Source organism: Vombatus ursinus, unplaced genomic scaffold (genome assembly GCF_900497805.2).
Source record: "Vombatus ursinus unplaced genomic scaffold, bare-nosed wombat genome assembly UNPS02008961.1, whole genome shotgun sequence".
Taxonomy (NCBI): domain Eukaryota; kingdom Metazoa; phylum Chordata; class Mammalia; order Diprotodontia; family Vombatidae; genus Vombatus; species Vombatus ursinus.
The window spans coordinates 10,800,894-10,817,515 of record NW_020948739.1 but is presented as its reverse complement, the minus strand read 5'-3'; the positions used below and the strand labels follow the sequence as shown (position 1 = coordinate 10,817,515).

General features: G+C 36.1%; 1 protein-coding gene across 34 annotated transcripts in view; it reads right to left on the bottom strand.

Moving 5' to 3' along the window:
- Window positions 1-16,622, bottom strand: part of RIMS2 (regulating synaptic membrane exocytosis 2) — an 850,283-nt gene that overhangs the window by 386,294 nt on the left and 447,367 nt on the right. For all 34 annotated transcript variants that reach the window (XM_027849901.1, XM_027849888.1, XM_027849890.1 and 31 more), the window contains 2 exons: window positions 7,146-7,317; window positions 4,566-4,719 (listed from right to left, as the gene is read on the bottom strand). In XM_027849901.1, the coding sequence (XP_027705702.1) occupies window positions 4,566-4,719; window positions 7,146-7,317 (326 nt within the window). The remainder of the gene's footprint in view (window positions 1-4,565; window positions 4,720-7,145; window positions 7,318-16,622) is intronic.

Here is a 16,622-nt window from a genome sequence, read left to right as displayed (position 1 = left end):
TTTCCTTTACAAATCCATCCTGATCACTAGTGGCTTATCTTCTTTACATAAGGTTCTTAACCTGTATGTCCCTTAAAAAACAACCTTCAGGGGCTCCCCACTGCTTACTAAATAAAATATAAATTCCTGATCAAGATCACTCAAGATTCTCCATAACTTGGCTCCAATATATCTTTGCAGCTTCATCACACACTCCAAATTCCAACCAAATAGGACTACTCTCTGAAAAAAATATAATTTCAGGATTTATATGCTGTCTCTCTAAAAATGGATTTATTTTTGAGGAAGGATTTAAGAAAAACAAATGCCATAAAGCATCCTTTAAAATTAAAACCAAAATTTCTTATCCATTCACTGTTTTTTCTACTGCTACAATGAACCGCCAATCCCTAATCCTAAGTGGCAAAATAAATGAAATAGAACTCATAACTACTTGTTTGAAATGTTCTAGAAAAAAATAAATTTTAAGAATGGAAGAGCAAAATAATCATCTTCAAATAGGGCAGGTTTTATAAATATTTGTTTTTATTCTATATATTATTTTAGATTATAACATTCATGTGGTTGAGGACCATGCCTTATTTGATCTTTTTATCACTTCTAGTGCCTTGCCAATGCTCTGTATGTAACAGATGTTTAGTAAGTAACCAGTGAATTGAATTTTCTAAATATATGAAAGAGTTATTTTCATTAGCAGAAGAAAGTAGCTGAACAACAATTTTCTAAGAAAAAAAATGATTGCTTGAAAAATGGATAAAAACTCAATTAATGCTACTGACATTCATTCAATAAAAATAAATACTAATACTATTAGGCAGATTCAATAGTACTAAGCATTTGCTGATAAATGATAAATGTATATATTCTCTTTAATATAAGTCCAATCAACAGCCTATTTGGTGCCAAGTTAAATTAAAACCTTTCTGTATTTTCTAAGGGCTCTTTACCACAGTGTAGAGTTTATAAACTTATAAAAGTTTACAATTTATTTATTACAAAAAAAAATTCCCTTCAGAATGAAAATAGGGGCAAAGGTTAAGAGAGACAATATTTTTCATTCTACATGATCTATAGCTTCTTAAAAAGCAACTATGAAAACCCAAGAAGATGAAATAACTATATAGATGCCACCAAAAAAAAAAATCTCTTAGACTACTGGTGTCTAACTACTGAACAGTGACGTGGGGACCACATATTTACTCAGAAAGACACATTTATCATTATCTATGTTATATTGTATTTTCATTTTTTAAATATTTCCCAATTATATTTTAATTTAGTTCTGACCCACATATGAGTATTGCAGCTGTGTCTCTGAAACCTCTGTCTTAGACTAACAGCATTAAAAATGAAAGTTAAGAAAAGTTCTTCCACTTAAGAAAATCTAAACCATCTTATGTTTTCACCTGTCTACCCACACTACCAAACCAACAGGATCATTTCTCTATTCCCTATGCAATACTGTTCCTGTTCATTTTCCTTTGAAGATTTTATGTCTGTGAAATTGGAAGATGTTATATACACTAGAAGAAGTGAAGAGATCCTAAAGATAGTTAATACTTCCAACTAACACTAATATACAAATATGTAATAAGTCAAAGATTAGTCAAATTAGTTCAATGCAAAGAAAGGGAATAAATTAGGATATTGATAAGAGAAGAAAGTAAAGGAAAAATTTTAAAAGGTACAAAACAATTAACTTTTATTAAAAAGGCAGATGTTTTGTTAAAATGTTAAACTCTTATAAATATCTACATTTTAAGAGTTAAAAAGCACAAGAAATTTTTCAACACAAGCTCCATGTTTTCAAGGAACTGGTATGTTTAACAGTATCTTGCACATATAACATACTTATTGTTTACTGAATTCAATATCATGAATGATCCTTATTAATGAATCAGAAAACTGGATAATGCGTTAAAGAAACTTCAACATTTAAAAAAGTAACACCACTTCAGGAATAAGACATTTTAGGGGCAGCTAAGTGGTACAGTGGATAGAGCTCTGGCTTTGGAGTCAGGAGGACCTGAGTTCAAATCCAGCCTCAGACACTTGACAATTACTAGCTGTGCAACCCTGGGCAAGTCACTTAACCCCCATTGCCTCACCAAAAAAAAAAAAAAAGAGAGACATTTTAATAATTTCAAAGCAAAATTCCAGTCTTGGTGACATATTTTTTAAAAATGTTATCAGCCAACTGTCCCAGAAAATTTCCAGTGATCTTTCTCACATTCGTCATCAGCACTATAATTATGATACCTTCTGTTGTCAGTGAACATTCATATCTTGAAAAAATACAAAAGTAGGATATAGAAAACCTCCATATTCATTACAATTATAACTTGTCCACAAGCTAATTGTTTATGCCCTGATATTTAGAGAATATGTTTATCAACATAATTATGTTACTATATGAAGCATTCCTTTCTTGTCACTTGGAAAAGGCAACTGCCTAGTACATATCCTTATTTTTATTAATGCCTTTTTGGTCAACCCATTCAAAGATTACAAATGTTAGCAAGATAGCTTCCCATCTCACAAAGAAGAAGCCTTTATATTGAAGATAATTATAAGACCATTGAATCTTTTTCAAATGAATTTTTAAAATATTTATAGAGTATATACATATATATAAATCAATTTTAATTCTTTAAAAACTAAATATAGAAATAAGGCTTGAAAAAGGTAATTTTCATTAATGTCATTTACTCATCTTAATACCCAGGTTCATATAATCTCTAAAGCCAGAATTTTAGAAATGTAGAAAAATAGAGTTTATATCTTTAGATAATTTAATCTTGGACTACTAGAACTATATAACATAGGTTAATTTTCTATAATAAGTACTTATTGGGTACCCATTGATAACTTTTTTCCTTATATACAATCAACCAAGTTCTTATTTCACATAGCTAAATTTTAAAGGAGGTTATTTCATAATTTGTAGGATACAGGCATATGTGATTGCCTCCTACACGGAGTGTAGACCTTAAGAAGTGATCTTCCTGCCATTAATGAGTGTTGTATAAATAATCATAATTGACCTAACTCATTAGCCCTAATACCCATTTCTAAGCCCCTAGTGTTTGCCTATACCAATAACAACCTGCTGGTTTATAAATTTCAGAGATGTCATGAGAGTACTTTTAACAATTACACATGTGGTTTAAATTTCTTTCCTAGAGCGAGCTATATTAAGTGAATATAGGATTCAAGGATCAAACAACAGCTCTAAAATACAGGTTCAAAGCATCATTATTCTAACTTGAAGACCCAAAATGAAGACCTATTGAACAATATGATTTGGAGATAGTTTGCTGAAGAAATTGAGGTGCCAGGAAGCCATCACCTAAAAAATAATTAAAGTAAAATAAATGGTAATTTCAAAAATCATGAACAAACATAAGGGCATGTTGTAGTGGCAAATGTAAACAGGAGGCTGAACTATCTTTGGGGAGTCTAGAAAGAAACAATCTGGGGATTAAGAAATGGTCAGTGTTCAGCACTGTGAAAGAAAGAAAGAGAGAGATACTGAGTTTGGTGGATGCGAATATTCTAAAAGGAGTATTCTATTAATGGAAAAGGATTAATTTTGTAGGCTCTACTATGGTAGAATCTTATGAAACTCTTCTCAGGATTACCAAGTTTCATCTACTCTGATTCCATTTTCATCAAGCATTGTTTTGAGTCGTAATTTATTTTCCTCATTTTATCCTACCCACTTAGAGGGAAGTATCTCCTGGAAATAAAAAGTAATGGTTATCTTGCCAACTCTGTCTCCCTCTGTAAAATTAATAAATGACCATTATGGTTTGTAAATAAATCAATCTATTATAAGTTTGAGTTAAATTCTCCAGAAATTTCAAAATCAAGTCTCTGAACCCACATAGTTGAGAGCATGTAACAACTCCACTAGGAAGCAGCAGACCTCAATTAGGCCCAGTTGGAAATAATCAACCTATTACACGGTAACAATATCACAATAGCCTCATTAAGAGAAGTCTTGTTACTTCAAAGTTAAGAGGGATACCTGTTTCTAAATGCCTTCAGAAGAAGTTTATGGCTTAAAGTAAGTGGTAGAATTCTTTATTATGGACAAAACAACTTTCTCTGAACTGGAAATAATCTTTGAAAAATACCAGGATAACCACAGTCACTGTTCAAGGGTTCTACACAGGGAAAGCGAAAGTAATAAATATTTCTATAAGAGAAACCCAAAACTAAGAAAACTAGCATATACCTAGTTGGATAATTAGTTTTTGCAAAGAAAATATCACTGTATAGTTTAACTAATTATTGTACTTAAGACTTTAAATGCTAACATTAAAAATATATCAAATGTGCTTCATTTGGATCTATAGATTTAAAAACTCCAACAACCATAAAAAGCATTCTATGAATTTTACATATAACTTTATACAATTCAAAATGGTCTTTAGTAATGGAGTCAACATCAAAAATCTATAAAATAACCACAAAATATTTAGCATCTTACAACTTTATAAAATGTCAACAGTCAGAAATATCCAAGTAAGATATACCAGATAAGAAGTACTGAAACCTACTTTGCAACCTTCGAGTTGGGCTCTCCCCATGTGGCTGTCGTCGTGGCAAATATGGAGACGGGTGGGGAAGTGGCAATGAAGAGACATCATGTGTCTGAAGTTTATACCAATGAGGCTCATCATCTAATAATGCTGTCTCTAATTCAATTAGAATCTACAGAAGTAATAGGCACAGTGGTTGTTACAAAGCAAGTAGAAACAGTAAACAAATTCTCTTACATGGTCACATACCTTTTGGAATAATTTTTAAAGTACTACAGTAATTGAAAGACAAAAATTTTAAAAAAGAATTTTATATATGTTGACAATTAAATTGGGGAGAAATATAAAATGTCTTTATCAGCTCTAAGTAACTAAGACTTTCAGTTTTCAGTTTCTATTTAGCTTACTGAAAAAGTTTACAGGACCTTAGCTGTTAACTAATGGTGTGAGAATTTTGCAGCCAATAGCAATCAATAACAATTATAATGAGTGAAAAGAAATGATAAATGAAAAAAAAATAGAAACAGAAAAAAAGGGAAATAAATTTCTTTGCCTTCCAAAGAAAGCCAGGGGGAAATGAACCATTTGACTCACATTGATGATTACTGTTCATTAATTTGTTTTTAATTATTCATTGGAAGTTCTTTCTTTTCCTTTTTGAGGCACTTAGAAAGGTCTGAAAGGTGACATGAAATGACTCCTAGAATGGTGGGAATCATCAAAAGTACTCTCTCAACTCTGTAATAGCTGACTAGAAACTAGTGTCTACACCTAGGGAAATGTTGAGAATAAACAAAATACTTCTTTTTAGAGCCAGAAAAAATTCAATTATTCATTCCTTCATTCAGTGAACATTTATTAAGTGTATACTATATGCAAGGCACTAAGGGAAATACAAAAATAAATAAGACCTGATTTCTATTCCACATGGTTTGCAATATAATAGGTGACAAAAAAACCCTACACATGCAAACTTTTATTAAGTTTATTTATTAAGTTTCTTTTATTAAGAAAAACTTAACTCTTGTATAATAAGCTGGTTACATTCTTAAAATAGAATAATACTAAATAGAGATTTTCAGAGATAGGTCATTAGGAATTTGCACTAAATTTGAGATATGATAGAGGAAAACAATACATATAATTTATTAACCAACTCTATGGCCTCCTCAACTTACAAGAAAACAGAGTTTAATTTACAGGATACTAAAAAAATGCCTACTATGAAGTATGATTCTGCTTCATAGTTACATAAGTGGACTCCTCTCAGATGCTGCTTGAGGAATTGAAAAGAATTAAGGGTTTCTGTGTAATATTTGAAGCACCAAATAAGGATATCCCTAGCTAGGTAATAGAACTTTGCTAAAAGCATCACAGGAACCACTAAAATTAATTCTAGCTAATTAACCTAATTCTATTTAATTAATCAATTAATTGATGTGAAAACATCAAGGAGATGTTCTTTCTAACGTGCATAGCATTGCTTTCAGATTCATCTAACACTATAACATCTATGTAGCAGAGACGAATATGACTACTGTTGCCCTTAAAAGGAGTATTAAAGAATGTGAAAAGGATCTCTCATCTTTGCCCTTTTTACCTGTGTTCCCCGACCCCCATTCCCACCATGCACTCCCTGCTGACCTATGCTCCAAAGAATCCATAGCTTCTTTCAGAATATAGCTCAGGAATCACCTACTGGAGGCATTGTCTGATTGCCCTAGTTATTAGTATTGCCTCTCTCCAGAAATATTTGGTGCTACTTTGCAGATATTTGTTGGTTCACAGGTATTCTCTCATCTAACTATAAACCACTCAAGAGTGGGGACTGTTTTGACTCTGTCTTTGTATCCTTAGTTCTTGGCAAAGCATCTTGTTTCTAGCAAGTGCTTAAAAGGATCTTCTTAATTTAATTGAATTGTCCAGGATACACAAAGTGATAAGCAAACATACAATACTACCATTTTTATTTTCTAAAGATTTTTACTTCTCCCTAAATATTGTTCAACTAATCACTTTAAGGTGATAACTGATTTCCCATCTTATTCCAACAAATAATCCCTCTACCATTAGTATACTCTGAAATCTCTGCTGTTCCACACATCTCGGTGATTCTATATCATTAGGGTTTTGTTTTATTTATTTATTATTAGGTTGTTTGTTTTATTTCAAGAATCCGTTTAAATGACTCTGAAAAATCAAGGTATACAAAAGACCCCATAAGTCAAAAGTGATATTAACTCAGTAAAAAATAAAATAAATTTTACAAAATCTAATTTTACAATTAGATCCCCACAAATCTAAAAGGCATGTAAGATGACATAAAATGGGATTTAAATCCAAACCAACATCAACACTTTAATTTTTATACCAGCTTGGGAAGCAAATAAAAATATAACATTTAACTCTGATATTTTAATGGCATTGATGACAGAGTACAAAAAGGAAAAATAATCCTAGTAGCCCCTTTTATTATAAAAATAATGTACTTTTGTTCAGTCATTTTTAAAAGTTTTTGAATTCTTTTATTAGTCTTTTTATAATTAATACTATTCAACAAGTTATTAACAATCTAAGTCTTTAAATAATCCCACATACCTCTCCTAAAAATTCACTTTCTTCCTCTCTAACTCGAGCTTGATCCCAAAGGGTAATCTCCAACATCCGTTCTCGAAATTCCCTCCGATGAACTGGAGAGTAAATGAATGTTTGATTCCACTTAGGTTCCAATGTTTTCTTTACCGTTTTGGTTCTTCTTTTATTTTTATCACTATAAAGAATAATCAAAAAGTGTTACCTTTTACATATGCTTAAACTGTGCTACATATCTAATGTAAAGTTTATGATTGGTTGTAAATTGAGGCAACTGTCATCTAAGTTTTTAGCACAATTGAATTAACCAGTACTAAAAGAATTCTAAGCATTTTTAATAAACCTTAAGTAGAATTTGAAATTCTGACTATAATTTTTATGTTTTTGGTTTGTCATAGTAAAAATTGTATTAATGTCCTAGACTATTTTTCATCAAATATATTTTATGCTCTCTGAAAATTTGAATAAAAAAAAGAAATGTATTTTTAAATTATTTGAAATGCCACTTAATTTTAATTTACCAGGATGTTTCATCTAAAATAATGAGTACTATGGAAACTTCAATAAAGGAAAATAGTATACCTGAGAAAGAAGTCTTGTGTAGCACAAAGCTATATTACAAATTTTATATGGAACTACCAGTATGATTAATTCTCTAAACGCCCCAGTGAAGGGGTTACCACACTAATCAGTCAGTCAGCAAGCATTTATTAAGCATTTACTTTGTGTCATCTAAGAGCTAAGGCTACAAAGGAAAGTAAAAACAATTGCTGCCCTTAAGAAGCTCCTATTCTAATGGGAGAGACAACATACAATCAACTATGTACATATAAAATACAGGGAGGCAAATAAATTCAACAGTGAGGGTTATCCAGAGTTATGGATTATTAGAAGGTTGGGAATGGTAGAAGGTGCTGGTGGAATTAGGGATGAAATATTTGAGGATGTTGACTGACACTGGAATGGCAGACCATGGCAAAAAAAAACTGGTCAAATGTAGCCAGGGTAGGAGAGACCTGGTGTAAGAATAAGGAAAAGTCAATGTCTCACCCACTATAAATGTATGGTATAAATCCTCAGGTAGTCCTTCCCTGCTCCCCTACCATCATAAGACTATAGAGCTGAAAAGTTAGAGTTGGAAAGGCTTTAGAAATGATAAAATATATCTCCTTCATTTAATTTTAAGGATACTAAGATACAAACAAATAAAATTACTTTCCAAAGCCACCAGTTAGTAAGAGAGTGATGATTCACCAGGTCCTCTGACTTTAGAACCAATACTCTTTCCATGATTTTACTGCCTTTCTACATTACTCTTTAATTCCCTGCCTCATCCCTCAGAGTGATTGTTCCATACTTTCTCATCTCTCCCTAAGCTTCCAGAGTCTGATGCCCTTTTCCTTTACAGCAAATGACCCTTCTGCTTCACTGAAAGCAAGGCCATCCAATAATAGTTTCTTCATCTCCCTTACTGAAAAATTCTCAGGAGCATCATCCACCTTCCACTCTATCTCCAGTTTCAAGGAACAATGTATTCCTGCCCCATCTATTCCCAACCCTTCCATGACCTTATTCTGGTAGTCATCCCCCTTTCTCTCCCTCATCTTCAATCTTTTCCTCACCACTGACTCCTTGCCTTCTTTCTGCAAACAATTAGATCCCCACAAATCTAAAAGGCATGTGTCGTTGACTCTTCATGACCAATGAACTTGAACAGAAGGATGTCTCCATAGATGTAGGACGGCTAGGTGGTGCAATAGTAGACAGAGTGCTGCGCCTAGAGTCAGAAAGACCTGAGCTCCAATGAAGCCTCAGACACTATGTCTCTGTGAACCTAGCTGGATAAGTCACTTAACCTTTGTTTGCCTCAGTTTCCTTATCTGTAAAATGGGGATGATAATAGCACTTACTTTCCAGGGGTTGTTGTGAGGATCAAATGAGATAATAATTGTAAGGAACTTAGTTTAGTAAGCACTATATAAACAGCTTCTCATTACCCTCTCTTAATTCCTTCCAATTAGTCTGGCCCTATCACTCCATTCATGCCACTTTCTCCAAGGTTACCTCTGTGCCCAGACCACCAGTCTGCTCCCTCAACTTCAGCTGACATTGCAATGCCTGCTTTAGGTGCAAGGGCAGGGAGCTGAAGCTCTGGTCAGAGGAGGAATGGAAACTAAGGGTGGTACCCCGGCAAAGTCTAACTAGGCTAAGGAGGAAGAGGGACAATCACCCCAGGGAGCATAGACGTCTGACTTGACCACCAGGAGAAAGGGCCCTTCAAGTCAAAGTTCCAGAGAGCATAGGTGGAGTCTGAGCATGACGACTGAGGGCCTGGCCTTATAGGGAATGACTGGGAGCCCCATGAGCTGCTGGAAAGACTGAGCACATTCCATCCAGCCTGAAGAGTAAGGGCTAAGTACGAGCCTGAGAACTAAGTATGAGCCAAGGTTTGAAGGTCAGGTCTGAGTAAGATGCCTGACAGCCTGGTCGAAGGAAGGCTTGCGGGAAAAGATTTCAGTTGAAAAGTCTTAGAGCACACCATAGCCATAGTAAAAGTTCAAGTATAAGCCTGCAAACCAAGGGTTTGGTGTGAGGTAGGAGGATTGTAGGTAGAGTCTGAGAGGGAAAGACTCAAGAATGTCCTCCTGTAAGATGAAAACCCTGTTCTGAGCAGAAAGGATGGAGGATGAGGTATGGCTGGGCAAGAAGACTGAGGGTAGGAAAGACTTGATGTGGGGGGGGGGGGGAGAGAAACTTGAGGGTAAGGTCTGAAGGGAGAGGAATCTGAGGATAAGGTAGAGGAGAGGAATTTGAGGATGAAGTCTTATTATTGCAGTAAGAACTGAGAGCCTGATACGAGCAAGAGTAGGAACTAGCTCCTGGTATGATTCTGAGCCTGGGGAATGAGGGCTTGGAGTGGAAAGAAAAGACTTGAAGGCAAGGGTCGAGTGGGAATAAGTCAGGCCTGGCCTGAGCTGACCATGAGGATTCAGCGCGTTGGGGGGGGGGGGGGGGTAGAAGCGGCAAGTAAGTGCTGAGGATAAGGTCTGAGGGTGGGCAAGAGCCCAGGAAGGTTTGAGGGTGAGATCTGAGGAGCCTATTTTGCGTGGTCCCTAAATGGTAACGAAGGCTGAGGGCTGCCGTGAAGAGAAGTAAAGCATTTAACCTAGAACGACTGAGCCTGAGGGGCTGAGGGCCACTGGGAGGGGGAAGGCCTGAGGACAAAAGCTTATAAACCCAAGGTTTATAGAGTTTTTAGGGAGGGTTACATTCCTGTAAAAAGAAAGAAAGAAAAGCCAAAGGCCTGCTAATGCGACCGGGAGTCAAGGCCAACAAGCACAAATTCCGAAAGGTCACGTGATCTTCCCGAGGCCTGAAGGCGCGGTCTACACATGCTCAGAAGGAACTTAACCTTGACATCTGAGGTGGGGGGACACTGTGGAGGAGTTTGTATCCTCCCCACTTATCTCTTCCCCATCTTTCCCCCACACTTTGGGGTTGAATAAGGTAAGCCTCTTAACAAAACAAAACAAAAAAAAAGCATTTTGAAAAAAAAAGGTCATTATGTATTTGGGAGGGGGCGTGGAGGAGAGAGGGGCGGGACTCTTCCTCATAGGCCAGTGCATCAGCCTATCAAACCTGGCCCTTGAGGCCAGGAGAGGAAAAAGTGCCATAGCCATATTAGGGAACTGCCCCCAGTGGATCTAATTAGATAAGTGGAGTAGTTAGCACAATTTGAAGCATGCCGACAAGCTAACCCGCTCCCTGCCAAATACCGCCCCTCTCCCCTGGCTTTAAAATTTGTGTTATTAAAGGTGGAGACAACAACATTTATTGGGACTGGGGAAGGGAAATAAAGGAAGAAGGCAAGGATAATTTATCTCTGGGTGATACTTGGAAATCGTTTATCAGATGAAACCACTGACGAAACGGAAGCACAGATTCCTAGTTAGATGACATATAGAATAGGTAAGTCAAGGGGGATGAGGATGTCAGTGATAAGCCTGGGATAACTGGTCAACATGAAAGTGCCGGGGCTAGAAAGTAGGTCCAAGGTAATAGGCTAAATTAACTCTGGACACTGATCATTTAGACTTGGGAGACTTAGTTCTTAAAGTAGCTGGGGAAAAGAAAGTTATACATCATGAGGCAATCCTAAAATCTAAAAGTGGTCATGGAGAATTGAGTTTTATATAATGCATTCATCATGTAGGGCAGTGGTTCTTAACCCAGGGATTCACGTACCTCCAAGGGATCTATGGGTAGATTTCTGGATGAGAGGATTCTGTGAACTTGGATGGGTAGGGAAATTACATCTTTATTTTCACTAACCCGTTAAATGAAATTTAGTATTTTTAAATTTTATCATTGGAAATGGTTGGTATCACAGAAGATAGGACTCTGGGTCTGGAGTCAGGAAGATCTGAGTTAAAAATCTCATCTCAGACACTTTCTAGCTCTGTGACCTGGCTAAGTCATTTAACCTCTTAGTGACTCAGTTTTCTCAACTCTCTGTCAAGTGGAGTTAATAATAGCATCTACCTCTCAAAGCTGTTGTGAAGATCAAATGAGATATTTGTAAAAAGTATTTAATTCAGTGCCTACCACATAGTAGGCACTATATAAATAATAATTCCTTCCCTCCATTTCCATTTGTTATGAATCTAGGCATCAAAGTACAATAGAATTAGTCTTCACTAGACTGGCAAAGGAGTCCCGGAACACAAATATGGTTAAGAACCCCTCATCTGGAGTTAAATCTTAATTAGCCTTCAAAGGAAAGACAAGATATGGACAGTAAAAAATAAATAAATAAAAATAAAGGATAATCTAATAATGATTCTATTCATTTCCTTTTTTCACTAGTTCAATCCTATCATGTCAGCCTGGTTACTTGCATGTGATTATAAATTCATAGGGTAATCTAATCAAGGAGAAACAGCCTGGTATAGAGAATAGAGAGCTGTTCTCTGGGTCAGGAAGACTTGAGTTTAGTTCTAGCTGAAGATACATATTGTCCATGTGACTCTGGGCAAATTACTTACCCTTTCAGTATCCCTAGAAACTCTTAACTATAAGTTACCAAGTAATGGCCAGCCAGCATGGGAAGAGGTAGTTTCTTACCCCATGCAATCACAGGTCTGGATCAAAAGCAGTTTAGTCAGAGTTAATCAAGATTTTATCTTCTAATTTTCCTAACAAAACCCAACCCTTCTGCAAACTTCCATTCTTCTATTGAGGATACCACCATCCTTCAAAGTCATCAAGGTTCATAATCACAGGGTCATTCTTTACTTTTCTTTCCCTCATCCACCTATTAAGTTGCCTGGTCTTAGTTATACTATTACTATCTTTTGAATCTTTCACCTTCTTTCCAGGCAACCATTTTAGTTCAGATATTCATTTCCTCTCACATGGACTATTGTACTAGCTTCCTAAAGGTCTGACCATGCCACTACCTGCTTATGAATCTTCAGTGGCCTCTCTGCTTATCACTGGGTGAGATACAAAGTCAAGACATGATACAAAACTACTGCCATGATGGAGTTCGTATTATGTTGCATTAGAACGAAAGAAATGTCATATATACTATGTCAAATAAATGACTCATACAGCCCAGTTCTGTGACATTAGTGGGCCCCAAGCAAAGCTGTGAAGTAGGCAAAATTGTTTTAGTGTCCTTCCAGGCATAAAACTATAGAGTTGAGAAAGACTAAACATCCTCTAATACAAGCCCTTTATTTTATGGAAGAAGAAACTAAAGGACCATAGAAGATAAATGACTTCCAAAGATTACAAGCCTAGCTAGCAGCCCAGTTTGGCATAAAACTCAAATTTTCTCAGGGTCCAGTGCCCTTTTTCCTCCATGACACTGTCTTTCCCTATTCTTTTTTTTGCATTCCCTTTCATGTTGTCTCCAAATACCTAGAGTTCCCTACTCTGACTCCCCCAATCCTGATTTCCTAGGTCATGTTATAAAAAAGATTCTATGCCCTGCTTACTCAGAGGCCTGACTAGACAATTTGATAAACTGAAAAACTGTGCATCTCGGTTTGAACTAGATGGCCTCTGAGGGCCCTTCCAGTTCTAAATCTGTGATCCTATGACTGGATCACAGAATCAAAGAATTTTTAAAGTAGATGGGGGCCTTATAGATAAACCCCATCATTTTACAGACAAGAAAACTAAGGCCTCAAGAGGTTTTGACTTGCTCCAGATCATACAGGGAGGGGCAGAGCTCAGAACAGAACCCAGATCTTTAATACATAATGACTTAAGAGAATTATAAAATGGGAAGAAAGTGACCATGGATAGCATTTAGTCTAACCCCCTCATTTTGTAGATGAATTAAGTTGCAGAGAGGTAAAGTGATTTATATAACGTCACATAGCTAGTGAGAGGCGCAGACTGGACTATGAAATCCCTGTCCTGGACTTTTTACATTATACCATTAAGCCTCCCTAATTTGTTTTAATATTTCCCCACCCATGTGACAAATTTACATTTAAACAGGGACCTTCAATGAGTAAATGAAAAAGTGTTTAATATGTGCTAACATGTTCCAGGTACTGTGCTTTAGCACAAAAAAATATGTGTTCTGAGTTTCTAAAAGGGAAATTCATATTCATCCTATTAGATTGTCATTTTTCTTAAGACAAGGAGTTTTATTTTCCATCTTTCCATCCATAGTACCTAGCATAGTGCCTTCTACAAAGTATGCACTTAATAAATGTTGAATTGATTTGAAAAATCAGTTTAAGAAGTGTGTGAGGCTCTCAGTCACATCCAAACAGAAATTACATAATCAAAATGAGAGGGGAAAAGTGAGGCAGATGAGGTACTCATCTGTGAGTTTATAGAGGTAGGGAAAAGGTTGATAGAAATGGAGTCAGAGGATCTGGGTTCAAAACTCAGCTCTGGTTTGAATCTGAGCCCTGTCACCTGTCACCTGCTCCTTGTTACCTGCATGACCTTGGGCAGGTCACTTTACTGCTTTGTGCTTCTGCTTCCTCAGCTATAAAATAAGAAAGGGGGGGTGGACTCCCTGATTTCTAAGGTCTCTTCCAACTATAGAACTATAATCCTAGGATTTAAAAAAGAAAACAGAGAAACAGTGATATAATCTTGCTTGCTAGTAGGCTGTGGGCTTTCCCTGTGCCTTCGGGGTCCAGTATAAAAGCATCAAATTAACTAGAATGGGAGAGTTTTCCAGAAATTAGAAGGTGTGGCTTTTCAACATATCCTATAGAAGAAATTGCCCATGAGGGAGAGGCTTCAGCCTTGGTTTTGTCTTCCTGCGTAGGACATCTGTCTTTCCTCCAAACCTCTTTTGACTGGAGAAGGACCTTCCATCTTCAAAGGGTCTTAATAAGAAGCTGGATTCCTCATCCTTAAACCAGCTAGCAGCAATGCCTGACTCAAGAGCCAAGGGCAAACTGAACACAGATTCACCATGTTTAAGGAAAACTTTCTGAGCACTCCACAAATGAGAGAAAGGATTTCTGCCCCCAGGAGCTGAGAGTTACCGTTCTGCAACATGTGCTCTTTAAACTCAAGTCCACTTTCCCCTGGAATATGTATGTACTTGTGGGAGACTTTTAGGGAGAGATGTTTTATCCTAACTATGCTTACTGTACGACCTTAGTAAATATCCCTCTAAAAAGCTCCTTAAAGCTGGCCAACTAAATGATTGTCAATTGATAATCTTAGAGAGAAGGTCACGGGCTAAATCCAGTGACATTAGGTCATCTGTGACTCCTTAGAAGTATCCCTAGAACCTCGACTAAGAGATATAGCCAACCACTGGGTACACATTTATCTGTGGAAATGGGAGTTGGGATACGAATTCCTCGGAGATTACAGGGTTCTTGTTAGAGAGTTACTTCATCCATAGTCAAGAGTCTATCACTCCTATATTTTAAGCCATGGTTCCAAACTCTAAATGCAATTTTCACACCTCATCTTATTCAACTGTTCTCTTCTAAATTCATGCATTGAGGAGGGAACTGAATTAGATGATCACTGTGATATTTTCCAACTGTGCAATTTTATTACTCTAGATGAACTAGCCTTAGTGAACTCTGCTATTATGCAGAATATAATAAATTAGAGACTTTAGCCTTCTTTCTTTCTCTCAGTAGCCCATTACTCCCTGGAACATTTCTTCTGTTGAATTACCTACAGAAGGAAAGTCATCACACACACACACACACACACACACACACAGAGTATCTGGCAACCATATGTCCTGGTCTTCACATCTTCAAAAATCCATTAGAATCTGTACCTCACCTTTTTCTTTGGTACATTACCTCAGAATAATGCCTGTGAAATCTTCATGTAAAAGGCTTTGAATAAATTAATGCTTAATATATGTAGCATAAGCAACATGCGTATAGGCTGACTACTTAAAAAGAAGTTTCAGGAAGAATTTGCCTAAATTCACAGATAAATAACTGGCTTACAAGAAGGAATAAAGCATATTCAAGGTACATACTTAACCTTTTGACATCAACATTAACCATCATGTTCTCTCAAGAAAGTATCTGTTGGTCCACTGTCAGAGGCATAATACTGGAGTGGAAAGACCATATATGTGATCCAGTCTAGCTTTTATTTTTTATACATATTAAAAGTAGATTGTTCCTCTTTGGAAAATTATTCATAAGAAGATATTTGGGTGAAAATTCAAACAAACGTCTTGGTGATATTACATGATTACAGATTTTACAGTACCACAATCACTGAAGAGGCAAAAGCTGTGGATTAGGCAATACAGAGATGCATGGTGTTTGTAAATAAGTTGTAGCATAAGCAGAAACTTTTAGGACATTTACGATTGGAAAAGGAGGTGAGCCATCATATACAGAGATCAAAGAATAATAGCTGGACAGACAAAATGCTACAATGATTCCCATGAAATGTAAAAAGACCTAGAAAAAAAGTCTCCACCTCATTAAGTAGAGCATACACAGTAATAATGATATCCAATAATATAGCTAGCATTTATATAGTGCTTTAAGATTTGCAAGGCACTTTACAGATATTACCTCATTCGATCCTCGTAACCACCCTAGGAGGAAGATGCTATTATTTCCCCCATTTTAAAGATGAGCAACCTGAGACAGACAGAGACGAAATAACTTGCCTAGAATCACAAAGTTATTAGTAAATAGCTGAGGCCATTTTTGAAGTCAAGTCTTCCTTAGTCCAAGTCTAACACGCTAGAATCACATAGAAAAACAGGCATGGACAAGCACCACTTGTACTGATGGAGAGCATATTCACATCAATGAGATCATAAATGATTGAAAAATTAAGCATTTTAAGCTATTATCATCTCAACTTCTGTTCTTGTAGCAAATTACCCAATAGCTAATTAAACTTAATATCCCCTGCTGCAATGTTTAGTGTTTAGTACAAACTAGCAAAGTAAGATTGAAATTTATTTTACTAAACACTTCTTTCAGATTAAACAATAAT